General features: G+C 47.8%; 1 protein-coding gene across 4 annotated transcripts in view; it reads right to left on the reverse strand.

Moving 5' to 3' along the window:
- Positions 1–3,179: 3,179 nt before the first annotated feature.
- The window catches only part of LOC147893289 (uncharacterized), a 66,072-nt gene continuing 52,677 nt past the window's right edge, over positions 3,180–16,574 (reverse strand). For 2 of the 4 annotated variants that reach the window (XM_087386095.1, XM_087386096.1), the window contains exons 4-5: positions 4,340–4,442; positions 3,186–4,098 (exon numbers count right to left, since the gene is read on the reverse strand). In XM_087386095.1, the coding sequence (XP_087242221.1) occupies positions 3,944–4,098; positions 4,340–4,442 (258 nt within the window). In that variant the 3' untranslated portion in view covers positions 3,186–3,943. Of the gene's footprint in view, positions 4,099–4,339; positions 4,443–7,253; positions 7,711–16,574 lie in introns of those variants that run through there. The other 2 variants (XM_087386098.1, XM_087386097.1) reach the window with 2 other exon arrangements.

Here is a 16,574-nt window from a genome sequence, read left to right on the forward strand (position 1 = left end):
GATGATTGTTAATGCAAAGAAATGGAGTGTGCATGGACCCTACTAAGGTTGAGGCAATCCTCTTGCCAACCATTAAAAAATGTGTGAAATACGGAGCTTTTGGGATTATGCTCGTATATAGGCGATTCATCTACGCTATCTTGCTGAGATTGCTTCACCTCTACATGCATTGCATGAAAAGGGAAGGTTATTCAGATGGGCTTAAAAAGAAATTTCAGCTTTTGGAGAGTTGAAGGAAAAGCTTTGTTACGATCATGTGTTGATCTTGCCAGATCTTCAAAAACCTTTTGTTGGGTAGTGTGATGCTTGTGGGAATAGCTTTGGGGGAGTTCTTAGGCAGGATGGACGAGTGGTTGCTTATGAGAGTAGAGTGCTACTGCCTGTTGAAATGAATTTCCAGATTTATGAGAGAAAGAGATGCTAGCTGTAATTCATGGTGTTTCTACTTTGAAGCACTATTTGCTTGGTGCTGATTTTTATGTCCAGATTGATCATTCTTCTTTGGGATATTTTCTCACTCGGTGAAAATTATTAGAGAAACATATGCATTGGGCAAATTTCTTGTCTATGTTCCATTTTTGGATAGTGCATGTACCAGGCAATAAGAATGTTGTTGCTCATGCATTATCGGGCAGACCGATGCCCAATGCAGTGTCAACGCAACCACAGGTTTCAGTTGTCACTATTGCATATTATAATAAGTTGGATGCCATGAAGGAGCAATATGCAAGGATGATGATTTTAGACATATCTATGACCAGCTATCTGATGGACAGAGGCACGAAGACTATACTCTCATGGATTGTTTTCTTATGATGCATGGTCGCCTTTGTGTCACAAAGCAGTTGAGGCCTAAGGTTATCACAAAAAGTCATGCTCCACCGTATGCAAGGCACAGAGGTATTGATGCCAAGGTGAAAGCAATCGAGCATTTATTTTATTGGTATACATAGACTCAGACTCAAAGCGACTTGTCTAAGGACCCTTCAGACCAGACTAGTAAGCATCTATGCTTGCTTTACAATAAAAGTAGATAAGGAAGAAGGTCGATTCTCATCAGAACAGCTGCACATATCTGCGCTCTCAATTGCAAGGTCTTGAAGAAGAATCTCCCGCACTGCCAAGCTTCCCTAAAACATCGACAAGCCACCCACCACATGTTAATGGCAAGATTCCATGCAAACAACCTCTATATCTACCCCGAATAGTCAAGGGTCTTTCCACCCCCTCAAACCTTGGTCCATGACATTGATGACTCCTAACAAAACCCCCTTAATCAAAGGCAAGGACAAAACGAGAACAGTTGCTATCAAAGACTAACAACCAAATGGCATGGAGAAACAGGTCACATAGACACACAGAGAATCAGACTGAAACCAGATCATCCACACAGAACAACCAAAGAAAAGGAGGTCACCCACATAGGGCAACACCTAGAGAAACACATCTCATTCTCAAAACACCCATCTAGCATTTGAATCATAATCTACAATTGCAAGTCCTACAACCTCTTCAATAGTGGATTGTCTTCAACCACACAGGCCTTCTCTTAACATCAAATGCCTTCTTGTAACAAAACTTCTCAACATGTCCATTTTTGCCACAATACGAGCATTTTAGTACCTCTTTATCTTTGCTGCATTATTTAATGCTCCCCAACATACAAGTTTGCTTCCATCCATCTTTCTTCACTCAGCAACAAAGCAACCATATCAAGGAAGTCTAGATCCTCATAACTCAGTCATAAAATATGTGCCAGAAAATAAAATTGTTTTGGAATCTTCTTGTCAACCTTTGACCTAAGTGCCAACAAGTTGCTTTAACAATGACTACATACGATTGAGACAAGTTTTCAAACTCACATTCACCTTTCCTACCAAATTCAATCTGACCTATTCACCTCTCCTACCAAATTCAATTAATTAATTAGTTTTGGTTCATGGAGGCTTAATTACTCTATGTTTATCTATGGCTTGATTTATTTGTGCTTTAATTAACCTATGTTTTTCTATGGATTTATTTATTCATGCAATAATTAACCTATGTCTCTCCAAGGCTTAATTTATTTTATCCATAGACTTTGTCCAAGGGGGACTCCCCAAACCTTCAAGAACTCAAAACCAAGATTTGAACCCAAAACCTTCTTTCCCTCAAGGGTGAGCCCTACCACTAGGCTATTAATAAGTAATATTCTATCCCTCTTTCCTTATAATAGTATTATAAATCCTCCCTCATCCCCCTCCCCCTTTGGGATGTCCTTTCTCCTTTAATGCCTTTCATAAGTGGTCCCCCCAATCTCACAAGTCCCTCCCTCTTTAATGCCCCTCCACCCCCCCCTTTATTTAATTCAAGCTCTCTCCTCGCCCCCACATGAGACTAATTATTGCCCCCCTCCCACTCCCCTCTCCCCCCCGCCCAAACCTAATTAATTAATATGTTTATTTCAATGTTAGGGGCACCTATTCATCTATTTGAAAACTAAAGAGTTCTTGCTTCAAGAAATACTTGGAATTCATCATCTTTGTTCCAACAAAGATTCTACAATCATCCAATTGTCCACTGCAGATTATGTGACATCAATATGATGAAAATATTCAAAACCCAAAGCTTTACCTAGAATACCAGCTGCTTTCTCATTTTTTGCTCCCAGACAACCACCTTGTCGGGCTCATTGGCATTTGTTTTCTTTTTGTTTTATATACAATGCTCCAAAACCCCTTTTGCATGAAGTAAAGGCGAGTTGACAATTGCCAAGAAGCAAAATTCTTCCCGTTGGATAGGACCAAGGTCTCCAGTGTCTTATCTTCCTTCCAGGAGTCCATTTGGATTAACTTTGACATGCCCTTTCTTTTCTAAAGCTCAGAGCACTCACGACAAACTCTTAGACTCTTATGGATTGTAAGGCCTCACAGACTCCGCAGGTCGTGACAAGAAGAAATTTTCAGATAGAAGCAGCAAGCACTAAAGACCCTCGGCTAACTTTCACAGATCCCCTTGACGAAGCTGGCTCTGATACCAATTGTAGAAATGGAAAGCTTGCAAAACTCATGTTACTCTTTCATGCAGTTCAACACATAAAATCATATAAGTGATGACAAGATAATCAACGCAGAAGACCAAAATCTTCTTTATTCTATTCAATAACTGATGACACAAGATTCACAACACAGCTCACCCTACTAGGGTTGTTTCCATATGCATAGACTCAACCTCAAGGCCATTTGTCTAAGGACCCTACAAACCAAACTAGCAAGCATGGCTTGCTTTACAACAGCATTGATAAGGAAGAAGGTCCACTCTCATCATCAAAACAGCTGTACATATCTGCGCTCTCAGTTGCAAGGTCTTCAAGAAGAATCTCTAGCACTGCCAAGCTTCCCTCCAATATTGAAACTGCTCTACTAGGATTGGATGATCACATGTGAGCCACCTGCCACGTGTTAGCAGCTGGTTTCCATGCAAACAACCTCAACATCTACCCCAAATAGTCATGGTCTTTTCCACCCTCAAACCTTGGTCCATGGCATTGATTACTCCTAACAGCCAGTTTGTTTGAAAGAGAGCTTCAAACATGGAATGTGTGAAACACTATATCCACAAAAGGCACTCACAGTCCCTTCTATTTCCAAACAACCATTCCACAAAGCTATATATCTTAATACATATCTGTACGAAGGGAGATGGATCATCAAAAGGAGGAGATGGGATGTAAGGAAGGCAGGAGATTGTACAATAATGAAAGGAAAGAGAACTGGATGGAGCTTTTGGCATTATAGAGCTTGACTGGACAATATACAACTTATCTTAAAATATATCTGTATTCGAAGAGGAAAAGTGATGTGCAGGAGAGTAAAATTTGAGGCTGTAGATGGCAGTAACAGTGACAAATGAAACTCCTTTTCAACAACACATTGGGAGATTGCACACTCTCTTGCCTCTTGCATCATGAGCTGTTCTTTGCTACAGATGTGCCATCCTCTCGTGATTGTGTTGACTTCAGCTGCTGTTCCCAGTTTTTTGATCCAGCTAGACAATTTTTTTCTTGTGCAAGGATCAGCTTTTTTGTGCGGTCCCTAATCAGCTCTTCCAAGATAACTCCTGCACATTGTAGTATGGCTTGAGTAGTAGCATACAATAATCAAAGAACGTGTGGCCAGATGCATTTCAGATCCTAGATTTGGATAACCATGTCACACTTGTTGCCATGAGTGCAGCAGAGTATAAGTATAGACTTCAAGATATATTTATTTTGTTCTGGAAAGCAGATTGACTCTGAGATGTACAAAAGAGAGCAGCCAAAAGGATGTCGATCTGGGTATCATGGACACAAAGAACAAACCTATGGCCCGTAAAGCTGTCGCAGGAAGAATTTTTTCCAAGCATTTGGCTTTAGAAGTGGCTATACGCTCCATTGCCAACTCCTTGATGCTCACAACTAGATCCTACACCACAGACAGTTTACCTTTAAATAACATTTGCTTATTACTTTTCAAGTACATATGGAATGTAGCAAAGAAGCAGACTTCCCATCATAAGATAGCCTAATACAACCAAAGGGATGCATGCAAGGTCAATACTTAAACCCCCTTTAAAATCAAAAGAAGACGCTATTAACAACTAAGTCCACAAAGGACCCAATGCTTAACCTGAGGTGTTAACCTGAATTTCAAGATAAAAATCTGTCCAGCAATCATGTGCTAGCTCTAACATAAATAACAAATGGTCTGGGTCGAAAATGATCTCATGAAATCTTTAGCTCTGCTAGGGGGAGAAGGTACACGACTTCCAATGTGTTGTCACATGGGAGGTGCAATTCCAAAGTCAAACAAGATGGCAAAAACCACCGACTATGGGCAGTAACTCAACATGGCTGAGATAGAAAGAGAACTTGGAGAGCAGGGGTCCGAGACGGAGGTAGAAAAGATAGGAGCAAAGAAGAGACATGCCAAAGAGGAGCATAGGAGAGGAAGCTCAAGACCCCTTTTATCAAAAGATTACCAGAGACATACCTTTGCATTATGTCAACCCATGTGTCAAAAATGTCATCCTGACATGTGACCATGTGAATGTCATGCTTCTGGAATCCCCTTTGCATCGTGCACTCTGCAGTCTCCACAAAGTCATCCCGAGAAGAGGGGTTCAGATGGGGGCCAGGAGGGCGAGGGGGAATGAGAACAGGAAGGCTAGGATACAAGATTTCCCGGTGTGACAAGCAGTCGCAAAACTCCAACCTTGAAAAAACTAAACTGCCTTCAAACTCTGTGCTGCTGGAGTGTTCCAGCAAGAAGACTCCATCGTTGCCTTCACACTGTGCAAGAAATCTCAGCAACAAACTCATGCTTGGGGGGAACCTGGCAAGCAACTTAACTTTAAAGTGGCTTCAAGCTTCATAATCCTGGAATGTTCAAGAATGAGACTCCACAGTTGCCTTCACACTGCACAGTCCAACAAAAGCTCCAACTCTTCAGCAGAAAGTGCAGCAGATGGCTGGACAAGAAGGCAGGCGAATGAGGGAATGCCACATGGCCAAGTGGGTCTGTAAGATGACTACAGACTGCATAGGAACAGTCCGCAGCTGGCACAGGAGGCTGTTGCATGTACAGAAGACTGTAGATGGCTGGGTGCAGGTCAAGGAGCTGCAGATGGGCTGGGGAAGGAACCAGTGATAGACTCCTGGACCACGGCCATATATAGGATTCTATGCAAGTCGGCTGATCTAAGATGACCAAACCGGGTTGGCCCAGTCCACCAGTCTGTAGGTGGTCAGCCAGCTGCCAGTCCAGAGGGTCCTATCCCTATAAATAGACCCCTGGATGGGGCAATCTACTATTCGCTGTAGCCTCAGTATTGGCTGCACTCTGGAGCAGCAGGGAGGCCAGTAATCAGGGTTCCTTGTCCTTCATACACTGGCTGCAGACAGGAGTAACAAGGAGGTCTTGGATTAATAGAAGAACAGTACATCGAATTGCAGAGCAGCAAGGAGGCCTGACAGAGCTGTGTCTGAGAAGCCCACGGAGCTCCATAGGAGCATGCAGGATGGCAGAGCTTTGGAGGTGCCAGGATGACATAGAAGACAGTTTTGAGGTGCCAAGGATCCACATCTAAGCAATACTCTACCTGCTAGATGATGGCACACTGAGCACACCGAGGGTTTGTCCATCTTTGGAGCAATACACGCTTACTGTTTCTACTCTATTCTGCATGGTTCAATATCTGTGTCTACATCTATCTCTATCTACTTGTGTGCGCACGATGGAAAGGAGAGCGATTTGAATATAGCACTGTGCTCTTCTTGGGCTATGTTTCTATACAGTAGAAGTATTAGCTACAGCAAGCAACCTCTGTCTCTGTTTTCTAACATGGTATCAGAGCCCTAACGAAGAATGACAAGTACATGGAGCTTGGAATTGAGAACCTTTGGAAGGAGATCTCAATTCGATCTTCTGGAAATCATCTTCCACATCTAAAGGACAAGTAGCTTTGCAAGAAGGAAGGTGACCAAGAGTCAGACAGCTGTGCCCTAGTGAGGGATTGCTTGCTGTGTCAGTTCCATATGACTTGAGTTTATTTCCAGAACTTTAGTTCAAATGGCAACACATCCTCCGATTCGAAGCAGACAAGCTGATATGGGGAAAACTACCCTATTTGGAAGGTGAAGCTGAGGAGCCACCTAGTTGCAAGGAAATTGTGGAAGATAACAACGGGGAAGGAGGAGGGCATCACCGTATGGGACTACCTCACGAAATTAAACATATTAAATGATCAACTCGGAATAGTTGGTCATAGCTTGGACCCGGCTCAGTTCAGTTGCCAATGCTTGTGCTCAACACTTCAGGACCATTGTAACCAGCATTACAGACCACGGAAAGGTCAAGTCCGCTCACCTTTGACGAGCTGGGGGCTATGTTGGTACAGGAGAAGGCTAGGGCAAGCATCTATGCTGGTATAGTAGTAATGACAAAGCCTTTGTTGCACAAGGCAAGAGTGAGAGTACATGTCACTTCTCTTTACAAGACACATATCCAGGTGCTTGAAAAGTTCTTTATTGTATATCTTTATTTTTGAAATTTCAAGTTCTTTAAATTCGGATGTTTGCCAAAACAGTGCATATGTCTTCCGACTGTTCAATTAGATACTAGTTGACTAGGGTCTAGCATATCTTCTTTAAATTCGGATGTTTGCCAAAACAATACATAGATAGATAATAGCAAGTTCTTACAAAGAGCAGGCACACAAAGAACAACAGAGATTACCTCTTCGTCGCCTGAGTTTGTTATGAAAGGAATGCTGCCAATACCCTTCAGAGGGCATGTCCTGTTGTCCCCCACCGTCACTGTCGATTCTAGGTTGTAGGCTTCATGGATTTGAATCATGATTTCTTGTTGGCAATGTGTCGTGAAGCTCTGCTGTCCACATACTAGCCTTGCTTGCCTTTACTCACCACAAAAGTTGAGCAATGCTCAATGACCAAGAAAAGCTCTCATGTAGTCACGTTGGCTGATTTAGATTTGGTCTCCTCCTCTTCTATTGATCTACCTTCTTCTTTTGGCAGTCTTTTGCGAAGTGGCCAAGTTTCTCACAGTGGAAACACTTCTTGTCCCGATCCCTTTTCTTTACATCCCGGACTTGTAACCCTTCGAGTCTTTCCTTTGCCAAGGCTGACTTTGTCCTTTGCTAAAAATGCCTCATCATTGTTGATGTCATGGAGCTTCTCTCTAGCCTCCTTCTGCATCAACAAGGGCCTAACTCCTCGAATGTCATAGGAGAGGTCCTTTCTCCTATTGTAACGGGCAGTCACAAAATTTTGAAACTCCGCATAAGCATCCCAAGTACCAGCAATGCCAACTGGCTTGATTCCACCTTTTGAACACCTGATGCCAGCTAATCTCTCGCTACCTTCACCTTAGTGAGACGATCATGCCAAAGAGCCTCCTCCGGAAGCCAAAGAACCACCTCTGGAAGTCTTTGAACCCGTGTCGTCGTAGCTTCATAATATCACAGACAAATGAATAGAAAACTTGCTATAGCAACCAAACAGGCTCAGCACACACCTTTCCTTTGAATTGGGGTCGCCTTCGAATGTGAATGGACTCCTTTCTTCAAGTAAAAACAAGGAATCTGATGTGGGCTCTGAAACCTGTTAGCATTAGTTGGCATTTGTGTAATAAACCTCCAAGGGGTGGTAAGAGGCACTAAGGTTGACGGAAGGGTAGAAAAAGCAACTGCCATGTGGCACTATCACACGCAGTTTATTGCATGGTGATCGTCATCTTTGTTGAGGGACTCTCCAGCGGTTCTCAGCTCGAGTCTCCCATGAGAGTCGGAGCTCTTGGCACCCATGAGCAAGAAGCAGAGTCATTCCATCACACGTTATTGGTCCTGGCTGCTGGCACGTCTTCTCGGCTCTTCATGACCTCGTGTGGATCTCCCGTGACGTCTATAGATGCTCGGACTGTTTCTGTTCAAAGTTATGTGTGTGGGTTTGCTTCGCTTTTTTGAAGCCTTGAGTACTCAGCCTTTGTAGCCAGAGAGAGGGGTGGTCTTGTAAGGTACGACTTGTGTGGTCTGAAATTACAAATTGTTTTTCTCTGCTGGGTTAGTGAATCAATTAGTTCATACAATTGTATTCCAATTTGCCAACAATTGGCATCAAAGTGGTGGTCTTGGAGAATATGTAAAGCGTCAAAGCATTCTTGAAGGACCCGTGAAGTATCATAGCAGAAGCAATTAGGGTGAATCCTTTGAAGGAGTTGGTGTTCTGAACGGGAGAGTATACAATCAAACTGCCTATAAACTGTGAAGATGACTATTCATATCAGTTGCGCGTTAAGACTACCTTTCATATCAGGGTGGGGCAGTAGCTACGTGACTATTGCTGATCACCGTGAAGCGATGACTTGACTGATCATCATGAATCGTCATGCATAGTTCATTGTACGAGGACAGTTCTCAAAACTTGAAGTGTCGTGCACTTGAGAGCCCGGACACGAACTGGAAAGAAGACTGCGTAGAAGGTCTCCAAGGTTTGAAGTTGTCAAAGCACCCAGCGCTCTCAAGAGACCACGAAGTGCACGAAGGAGGAAGGTGTTTCCTATTGAGGTGCTTGCTGAACTGTGTGGGCAGATTCTTCAATAGTAACGAGCAAGATGGACATGCGGAACAAGACTTCGAAGACCGGCTTACCTGAGAAATCCGTGGTAAGGTTTGATGGCCGTAATTTCCCTTCTTGGTAGTTCTTTGTTCGTCTATTGTTCATGGAGAAAGGGCGTGGGGGGTTTTGTCTGGTACGGAGAAGAAACCCACTAACAGTGAGGAGAAAAGGCAAGCATGGGAGCTTAAGGACTTAGGGCTCCTTGGATGTGCTTTGGGAGTTGATTTTTTCCACCATGTCAATATTTCCAAGACGGCTATCTAGAACTGGAACATTCTTGAAACATTGTTCGGGTCGAGGGTGAAGGATTCTAAAATATCATTGAAGCAAGAGTTGTTTTCTTTGCAAATGGGAGGAAGAGATTCCTTAGCTACCCACGTCAATAGAATGCAGGCAATTATGAAGCAGCTTAAAGACTTAAATGTTCGGGTAGATAATGATGATGCAAAGGCAATTTTACTCGCAAGTCTTCCACCAAAGTATTCCAAAGATTGTTACGATACTTAGGTTGAATTCTAATGCACTTGATTTTCAAGATGTTGTATCCAAATCATTGGAACTGCCTCTACCTGCGAGCTGCAACCCCACCCCCCCCCCTCCTCCCCCGTCCTCTTCTCTGCCTACCTGCCGACGCGAAGGCCGCATGCTGCCAGGTCTCGTTAAAGGCACACTTCCCGTGACCCCCCTCGTCTTTTGTAGTTGCCTCAGCCCACAGTAAGGGCTGTGGCGGCTGCTCAGGCCACGGTCCTTGCGAGCAGCTGTCTGCTGCTCCATCCCGTGGTCGTCAGCTCCAGCTCCAGCTCTAGCCCTTGGTTCAAGGCTCCAGCCCACTCCAGCTATGATCCCCAGCGCGTAGCTAGGCGTGGCTCCCGAGCATCAAGGCTCCACCAGCCTGTCGTGGGTCAGCCAGGGACTTCATTGTACACTGTTCCAAACAAGGATCTTCATCGAACCTGCTGCTGTCGTTTGCAGCAAGGCTGCTGCATGCGAGTTTTCTCCAGCCCGGCCCCGTGTTCAGCACGCTTTGCCCTCGCCATTCAGTATGACGTGAAGCTGATCTCGAGCAGGCAGCACACCCACAGCCCGCTGTGGGTCATCCCGTCCTCCCTTTGGTGCACTTCAACTCCAAGCCGCATCTTCATCAACCAATGGAGGCACCATCCCACTCGTGTGGGCAGCTCATGGTCTAGGGGCTGGCATTGTACGTCCATTTTCTTGCCTTCTTCAATAGCTTGACCAGCCCCCTCAAGAAGAAGAAGAGTTGAAGCTATTCCCGAGTCGTGGAAAGCTTCAAAGTTTCGGTGGCTTGCTCTTCCTCGTGGCAGCTCCCTTGTGCAGTTCACTATTCTCTTCAAGTTAGAGAGCTTGCTTGTGGAAGAGCTTGGGGGTTGTTTTACTTCATGGCTGGGCCGGTTCCTTGGTGGCCTTCCTCTCACAGGCACCTTTTGCTTCTTTCTCCTTCTCCATTTTTCCTGCCTTTGCGGGTGGTGCAGTTTATTGCTTAAAGCTAGTGACTGGGACCTTGGTGACGACCTTAGGTCTGGCCAGAGGGGCTCTATGGCAGCACCCTCGACTCCCCCAGCTGTCAAAGTTCTTCTATCACTAGCGGATAAGCAACACGTACACCAGGCAGTGAATCTCTTACAGAGGGGTGTTATAGGCAGGATAGTAGGCCTCACTCCCTTGAGGAGGCAGATTCGAGATTGGATCCAGGACTGGACGGTGACCACATTCAAGAGGTCACTATCTATGGACGAGGTGATTTCCTCCTCCATCTAGGCTCCCCGGATACCGCTCTAATTCTCGTGGAGCGTAGCCCTATCCTCCTGGGACCCCATTTTTGGTTTACCTCATCCCTTGGTATCATGGCTTCATGGTGGAGGACATGGACTCGACTCACCATGTTCCTCGTTTCCCAATGACGCTGCGCTTCCTGGGACTTTCGCAGGTCCATCCTTTCGTCCATTGGACGAGTGTTTGGCACAGTTTTGGAGTACCCAATAGAGTCAGAGGCGACAGTGGTGACAGATGATGGGGTTCCTCAACTCAGACTCGTGGTAGAGAGCCCGGATACCCTCCGAGACGTGATTCTCTTGGAGACTTTCGAGGGGGGCACTCTTCGTCAGCGTCTGGAGGTTTCAGGCTTACCAAGCCAGTGTTTGAGATGTAGAGAGATGGAACACCTAGCTCGTGATTGTACACGAGGCCAACACCGGACTCATCCCTCCCCCCAGCAGACACAGGGACAGCATAGCGACATGAGAGGGGAGGGGATTCGGAGGCCACCTAGGCGGACGCAGCAGGAGTCTAAGAGAGAGAGCAGCCACAGTCGCTAACCCCTTGGGTAGAACCTTCGAAGGTAGATGTGTTGGAAAGGTCACCTCCCCATCTGTAAGCCCCCATATGAGGAGAGCATGGGGGAGGTAGACCAGGGGATATTGGGGCTGCCACATGGGCAGCACACAGAAAGGGCAGAGGCTGCCACATGGGCAGCACACAGTCTGCCATGTGGGCAGCTGTCAATGGGCAGCTGTCAAAGCAGGAATCCATGGGCCTGCAAAAGAGGCACACAGGTGGCTGCATAGGCACGCTGAAGGCACCTGCGTGGCGGGCTGTCTGGCAGAGGAGATGGCGCAGAAGGGCGGGGCAGACCAGCAGATTGGGTCGGCAGCCACATGGAGGCCAGGTGGAGCAGCAAATGGGGCTGCTAGTGGGCAGTGGCATGCCTTATATAGGGCTGGTCCCCTGCCTTGATTGGAGGGCTAAAGGCCCTAGAAGTGTGGGCCAAAGGGCCCCGGTTTTAGAGCCCTTGAAGGGCTGGACCAGCAGCAGACTGATCGGCCAGTATGAAGCTGACTGGTCGGTTTTTATGACAGGCCCCTGGGCCTATAAAAGGAGGGCTTCCAGCCCTCATAAATCATCACTTGGAGCAGCAATTCAGGGAGCAGAAAGAGCAGCAGAACAGCCACCTGTAGGCCTCTATCCAGGAGGATTCAAGTGGGCTGTAGAGCTGCAGACCTAGCTCAGAGTGCTGCCCACCTAGGCTGGTGCAAAGACAGCAAGGTGGAAGGGATCTAGAAGGATAGTCTACAGAAGCTCGAGGTGGAGCACGCGGGCTCGAGTCTAGAGATAGCCAGCAAATAGGAGAAGTACCTTGTGGTAAGGTCAGAGGACCACACCATTGGTGGAACTCTAGATCTATCTCTTTTGTATTGTATCCATAGCTTTGGATAGAAATATATTATTTTGGTGGTTTCTCTATCTGGCTGGTTCATTGTCCATCGATGAGTCTGCACATCTATTTTATGCACATAAGTTAAGAAGTTAGTGATTCCACACCCCACACCACACTGTGTGAGCTCCTGGGCTATTCTATCAGTCTTCCGCTGTGCGTACCCTCTCTTGGGTCATTTCTAACAAGATGGACTACGGTGGGGAAAACTAAGAGGAGCAAATGGGCCAAAAAGAATCAACGACATCGTACCAACCGCAAGAGGTGAGCACAGATAGCTACGCAGTCACAGGGAGATCTGATTGGAGGCCCACAAGTATCACGTGATTTGGAGAGGGAGACATTGACCTCAGGACATCCCTCAAGCCCCTCCGGAGAAGAGACTTCTCGTCCACCGCAGCCAGAGCCAGCGCCAGAGACTCCTAGAGCACCAATGCCTTACAGCCTCTTGGGCCCACCCCCCTCTGAGCTTGGAGGAGGAGCCTCAGAGGACGCAGGCACCTCCACTGTAGCACCCTTCCCAGGGGATACTAGCAGACTCCACACAGCTGCCTTCTTCCCCTCTCGTGGACCCACAGCCTCGTCTTCGCAACCCCTCTTGTGCCTTCCTCTCCCGCCCTGCCTCGTCCTACTCCTTCCTCGGTGATTACCCTCACTACCTACCCTTCCCCTCCAGCCCCCTCCCCTTCCCCTCAGTTAGGGGCAGCCTCTTCCTCGAGGACCTCACCAGGCGCAGTAGCTTCGCGAGCACGAGCAGCACAGGCTCCCTCGTTGACCTCTCCTCAACAGCAGGTCAACGCTCTAGGCAATCAGAACTCAGCTTCCTCTTCCCATAGTTCCGGCGAGCGGGGTCATGTTGATGAGTCTGCGGGCCTTCGCATGCGTGCTGGGAGGCTGCTGTCGCGTGAGTTTTGGCGGTTGGGACCTTGGAACTATTTGGAGATTCTGGATTCTTACCCCATGCCCTTGGAGCTGACCATTCTAGTCCTGCAGCCCCGTAAAGGGGGCATCAGAGTGGTAGGATCGTGCATCCACCCGGTTCGGATCCTCCATTTTGCCTCCACAGGGGTGGAGAAGTGGACACCAGAGCTCTTCGACGTGATGATGAAGCGCCAGATTTACTAGATGATGGATGAGTGGATGCGGCCTCAGGGCATGGACCTCTGGCTCGCTCACGGAGATTCTGGGTACTTGAAGCTTGGCTTCTCTCCAGCGAAGCCAAGGTCAGGCCTGGCGTTAGCGGTGATCCGCCTGCCAACGGAGACGGTTCTCTCACAGCCTCACTACTGGACCCTTCAACAGCGCGTTGACCTCTTCGACATAGATGTCTCCTTGATGCAGTACAGGGCACGCAAGGTAGAGATCGAGCCAGTAACGGCTCTGGTTCGTCGGCGCACGGACACAGATTACGCTCCCTCCAAACCTCTGACGAAGTTGTCACTGAAGTCAGGTTTCTTAGAGCAACTTATTCACTGCCGCCCCTTTCCCATGAGTTTGACCGTGGTGAGCTAGAATGTGCATGGCCTTCATGACCATGCGCGCAATCAGCCGCAGCAGTACCTGATTCTCTATTAGGAATTGCAGCGGGCTCTAGTAGGTGGACCAGTTGACTTTCTCTTGATTCAGTAGCACATGTTTTTCGCAAGGGACACCACACGCCGTCACCGTCTTCTCCCTAGGAGGGTCCTAGAGGTTTGGTCCTGGTAGGAGTGAAGGGGTGTGCATCTCATCATATCAAGCGTTAGCCCCAGACATTTTTGCGCAAGGCGAGCTCATTCCAGGCCGCGGAGTGTGGATGGGCCTTTAGGTGGGAGAGGCTCAGATTGGTGTATTGAGCTTGTACACACCCGCTTGCAGACAGCACTATCCGACTTTCTAGCGACAGCTCACGGATTGCCTCCCAGAAGTGGACTCATGGATTGTTGGAGGGGACTTCAATAATCTTGAGTTCCTGGAGGATAAGCAGGGAGGAGCCTCTTTTGCAAAGATGCCAGCAAGGGAGAGGAGTACTTGGGAGGAGTTCATCTTTGCGATCCATGGCAAGGACCCTTGGCGAGAGCCTGAGTTTTCTAGGACCTCGAGCAGCTTGCGCTTCTCCTTCGGCCAACGGAGGCAGGATGGACTACTAGAGCTATATTGGGGATTGGACTCTACTCCGCGAGGGCTCCATTGGCATTTTAGGAGGCACCACGATGTCCGATAATTCTCTAGCAATTCTGCACTTAGAGCAGCCCCGTCGCGAACTCCCCCAAAAAGGGGTTCGTATTTCAGATGTTCTCTTCCAGGAGGCGGACGTTCAACAGTTGATAGCAGATCTCTAGAGACAGCCCGAGAGAAGACCCGAGGAGGGATGGGCGACTTAGGTGGCTGAGAGGATTCAGCGTAGCAGTCGGGAGCTCTAGAGTCATGCCCTCAGACAGAGAGCGTCTCTTCAAGAGCGAGAGAAAGCCCTTCGCAGAGACCTTGCATCTATCGAGAGACTCAAGTAGCAGGATCCGAGATCCCAATGGCTTAGGAATCTCCTGGAGTGCGCACGCTTGGAGCTACAGGATTTGGAGGTTCACAGAGCAAAGTTTTCATATCATTCTTCCCGGGCCAGGTGGGTCCAGCAGGAAGATAGGATAGCCGACAATTCTTACAGGCCACCAAACCATGGTCCGCAAGAGCCCAGCTTTAGCGGCTTCGTAACCCACACGGACACATGCGCACGGACCCACAAGAGATCCTTGATTTGACTACAACCTTCTACAGCCAGCTTTTTCAGTCAGAGGAGGTATCGCCCACCACCATTCTGGCTAGAGAGGCAGTTTGGGAGCAGGTCCCCTCAGTAGTTGCCTTAACAGACGGTTAGAGGCTCCTTTCACAGATGAGGGGTTGTGGAAGGCCCTTTCAACCCAGAAATGCCCTAGCGAGGATGGCCTAACCCCAACCTTTTTTCGATGCTTCTGGAAGCATATATCCACCCCTTTCAGACTAGCCCACCAAGAGATCATCGACTCAGGATCACTCCTGCACTCCTTGAGCAGAGGCTGGATATGCCTGCTTCCAAAGGGGGGCGACACATCAGACATTCGACGGTGGAGGCCGATTACCATTCTGCACACCGCTTACAAAATCTTGGCTAAGGTCTTAAGTCTATGTTTGAGACCCCACCTCCCAGATATCATTCATGAGACGCAAACCAGTTTTGTCCAAGAGCGTAGCATCCTGGATAACATCTTCACTTTCTGGGAGGCAGTGGACTGGGCCAGGGAGGAGGAGCAACCGCTCGCCGTTCTTCTCGATTTCGAGAAGGCATATGAAAGGGTGGGTGGTCCTTCTTGGAGGGGACCATGCAGAGGCTCGGTTCCTCAGAGAGATGGATCACAAGCGTATCATCTCTCTATGCGGGTAGCTCCAGCCAGTTGATTATTGGGGGCCACATAGGCGAGGCCTTCCCTCTCTCCCACTCAATGAGGCAGGGCTGCCCGTTGGCCCCTTATCTTTTCCTTTTCGTGGCAGAGGCCTTAGGCTACTTCCTGCGCTCCCAGACTCTTGGAATTACAAGGATGTGACTTCCAATCAGGCAGGAGGAGGAGCTCCTTGACTCCGAGTTCGTAGATGACACAACTCTCTATGTGGATGGCTCTGCGGCCAGCCTAGAGAGGGTCAGAGGGGCCTTAGCCAGTTATTGCGAGGCTTCCGAAGCTCGCATATATTGGACCAAATCCGATGGTTTCTTCACAGGCTCGGAAGACACCCAGGAGGTTTGAGATTGGGGAGCTGATTTTCGCTTTTGTTGGATCCCAAGAGGAGAGACGGCGCGTTACATGGGCTGCCAGGTAGGCATTGACATTTCGACAAAACAGCAGTTCAACCCCACGCGGAAGCTCTTATACTGGAGCTTTGTCAAACTCTCGCTTAAGCCAGGTACTCCTAGCCACAGCCTGGTACATTGCCTCGTGTTGGTGTTTTCATCGGGGCTGCATGGGGCAGCTACGGTGCCTAGTACGAAACTTCCTCTGGTCGGGATCGGATGGCACGCACAACACTGTTAGAATTATTATTATATTCTAGGCAATGGCCAATGTATTGTAATAAGTAGGTTAGGGGCACTTTTCCCTCATTGAGGTTTTCCCCCTAACCACAGTCCAATTCCTAACTACGGTTAGTGGATACGATAGGGTTTTGTCACTTAGACAAAACCCTTCA

This window comes from Dipteris shenzhenensis, chromosome 15, assembly GCF_047967505.1.
Source record: "Dipteris shenzhenensis isolate YYH24624 ecotype China chromosome 15, Dip_SZ_1.0, whole genome shotgun sequence".
Classification (NCBI taxonomy): Eukaryota; Viridiplantae; Streptophyta; class Polypodiopsida; order Gleicheniales; family Dipteridaceae; genus Dipteris; species Dipteris shenzhenensis.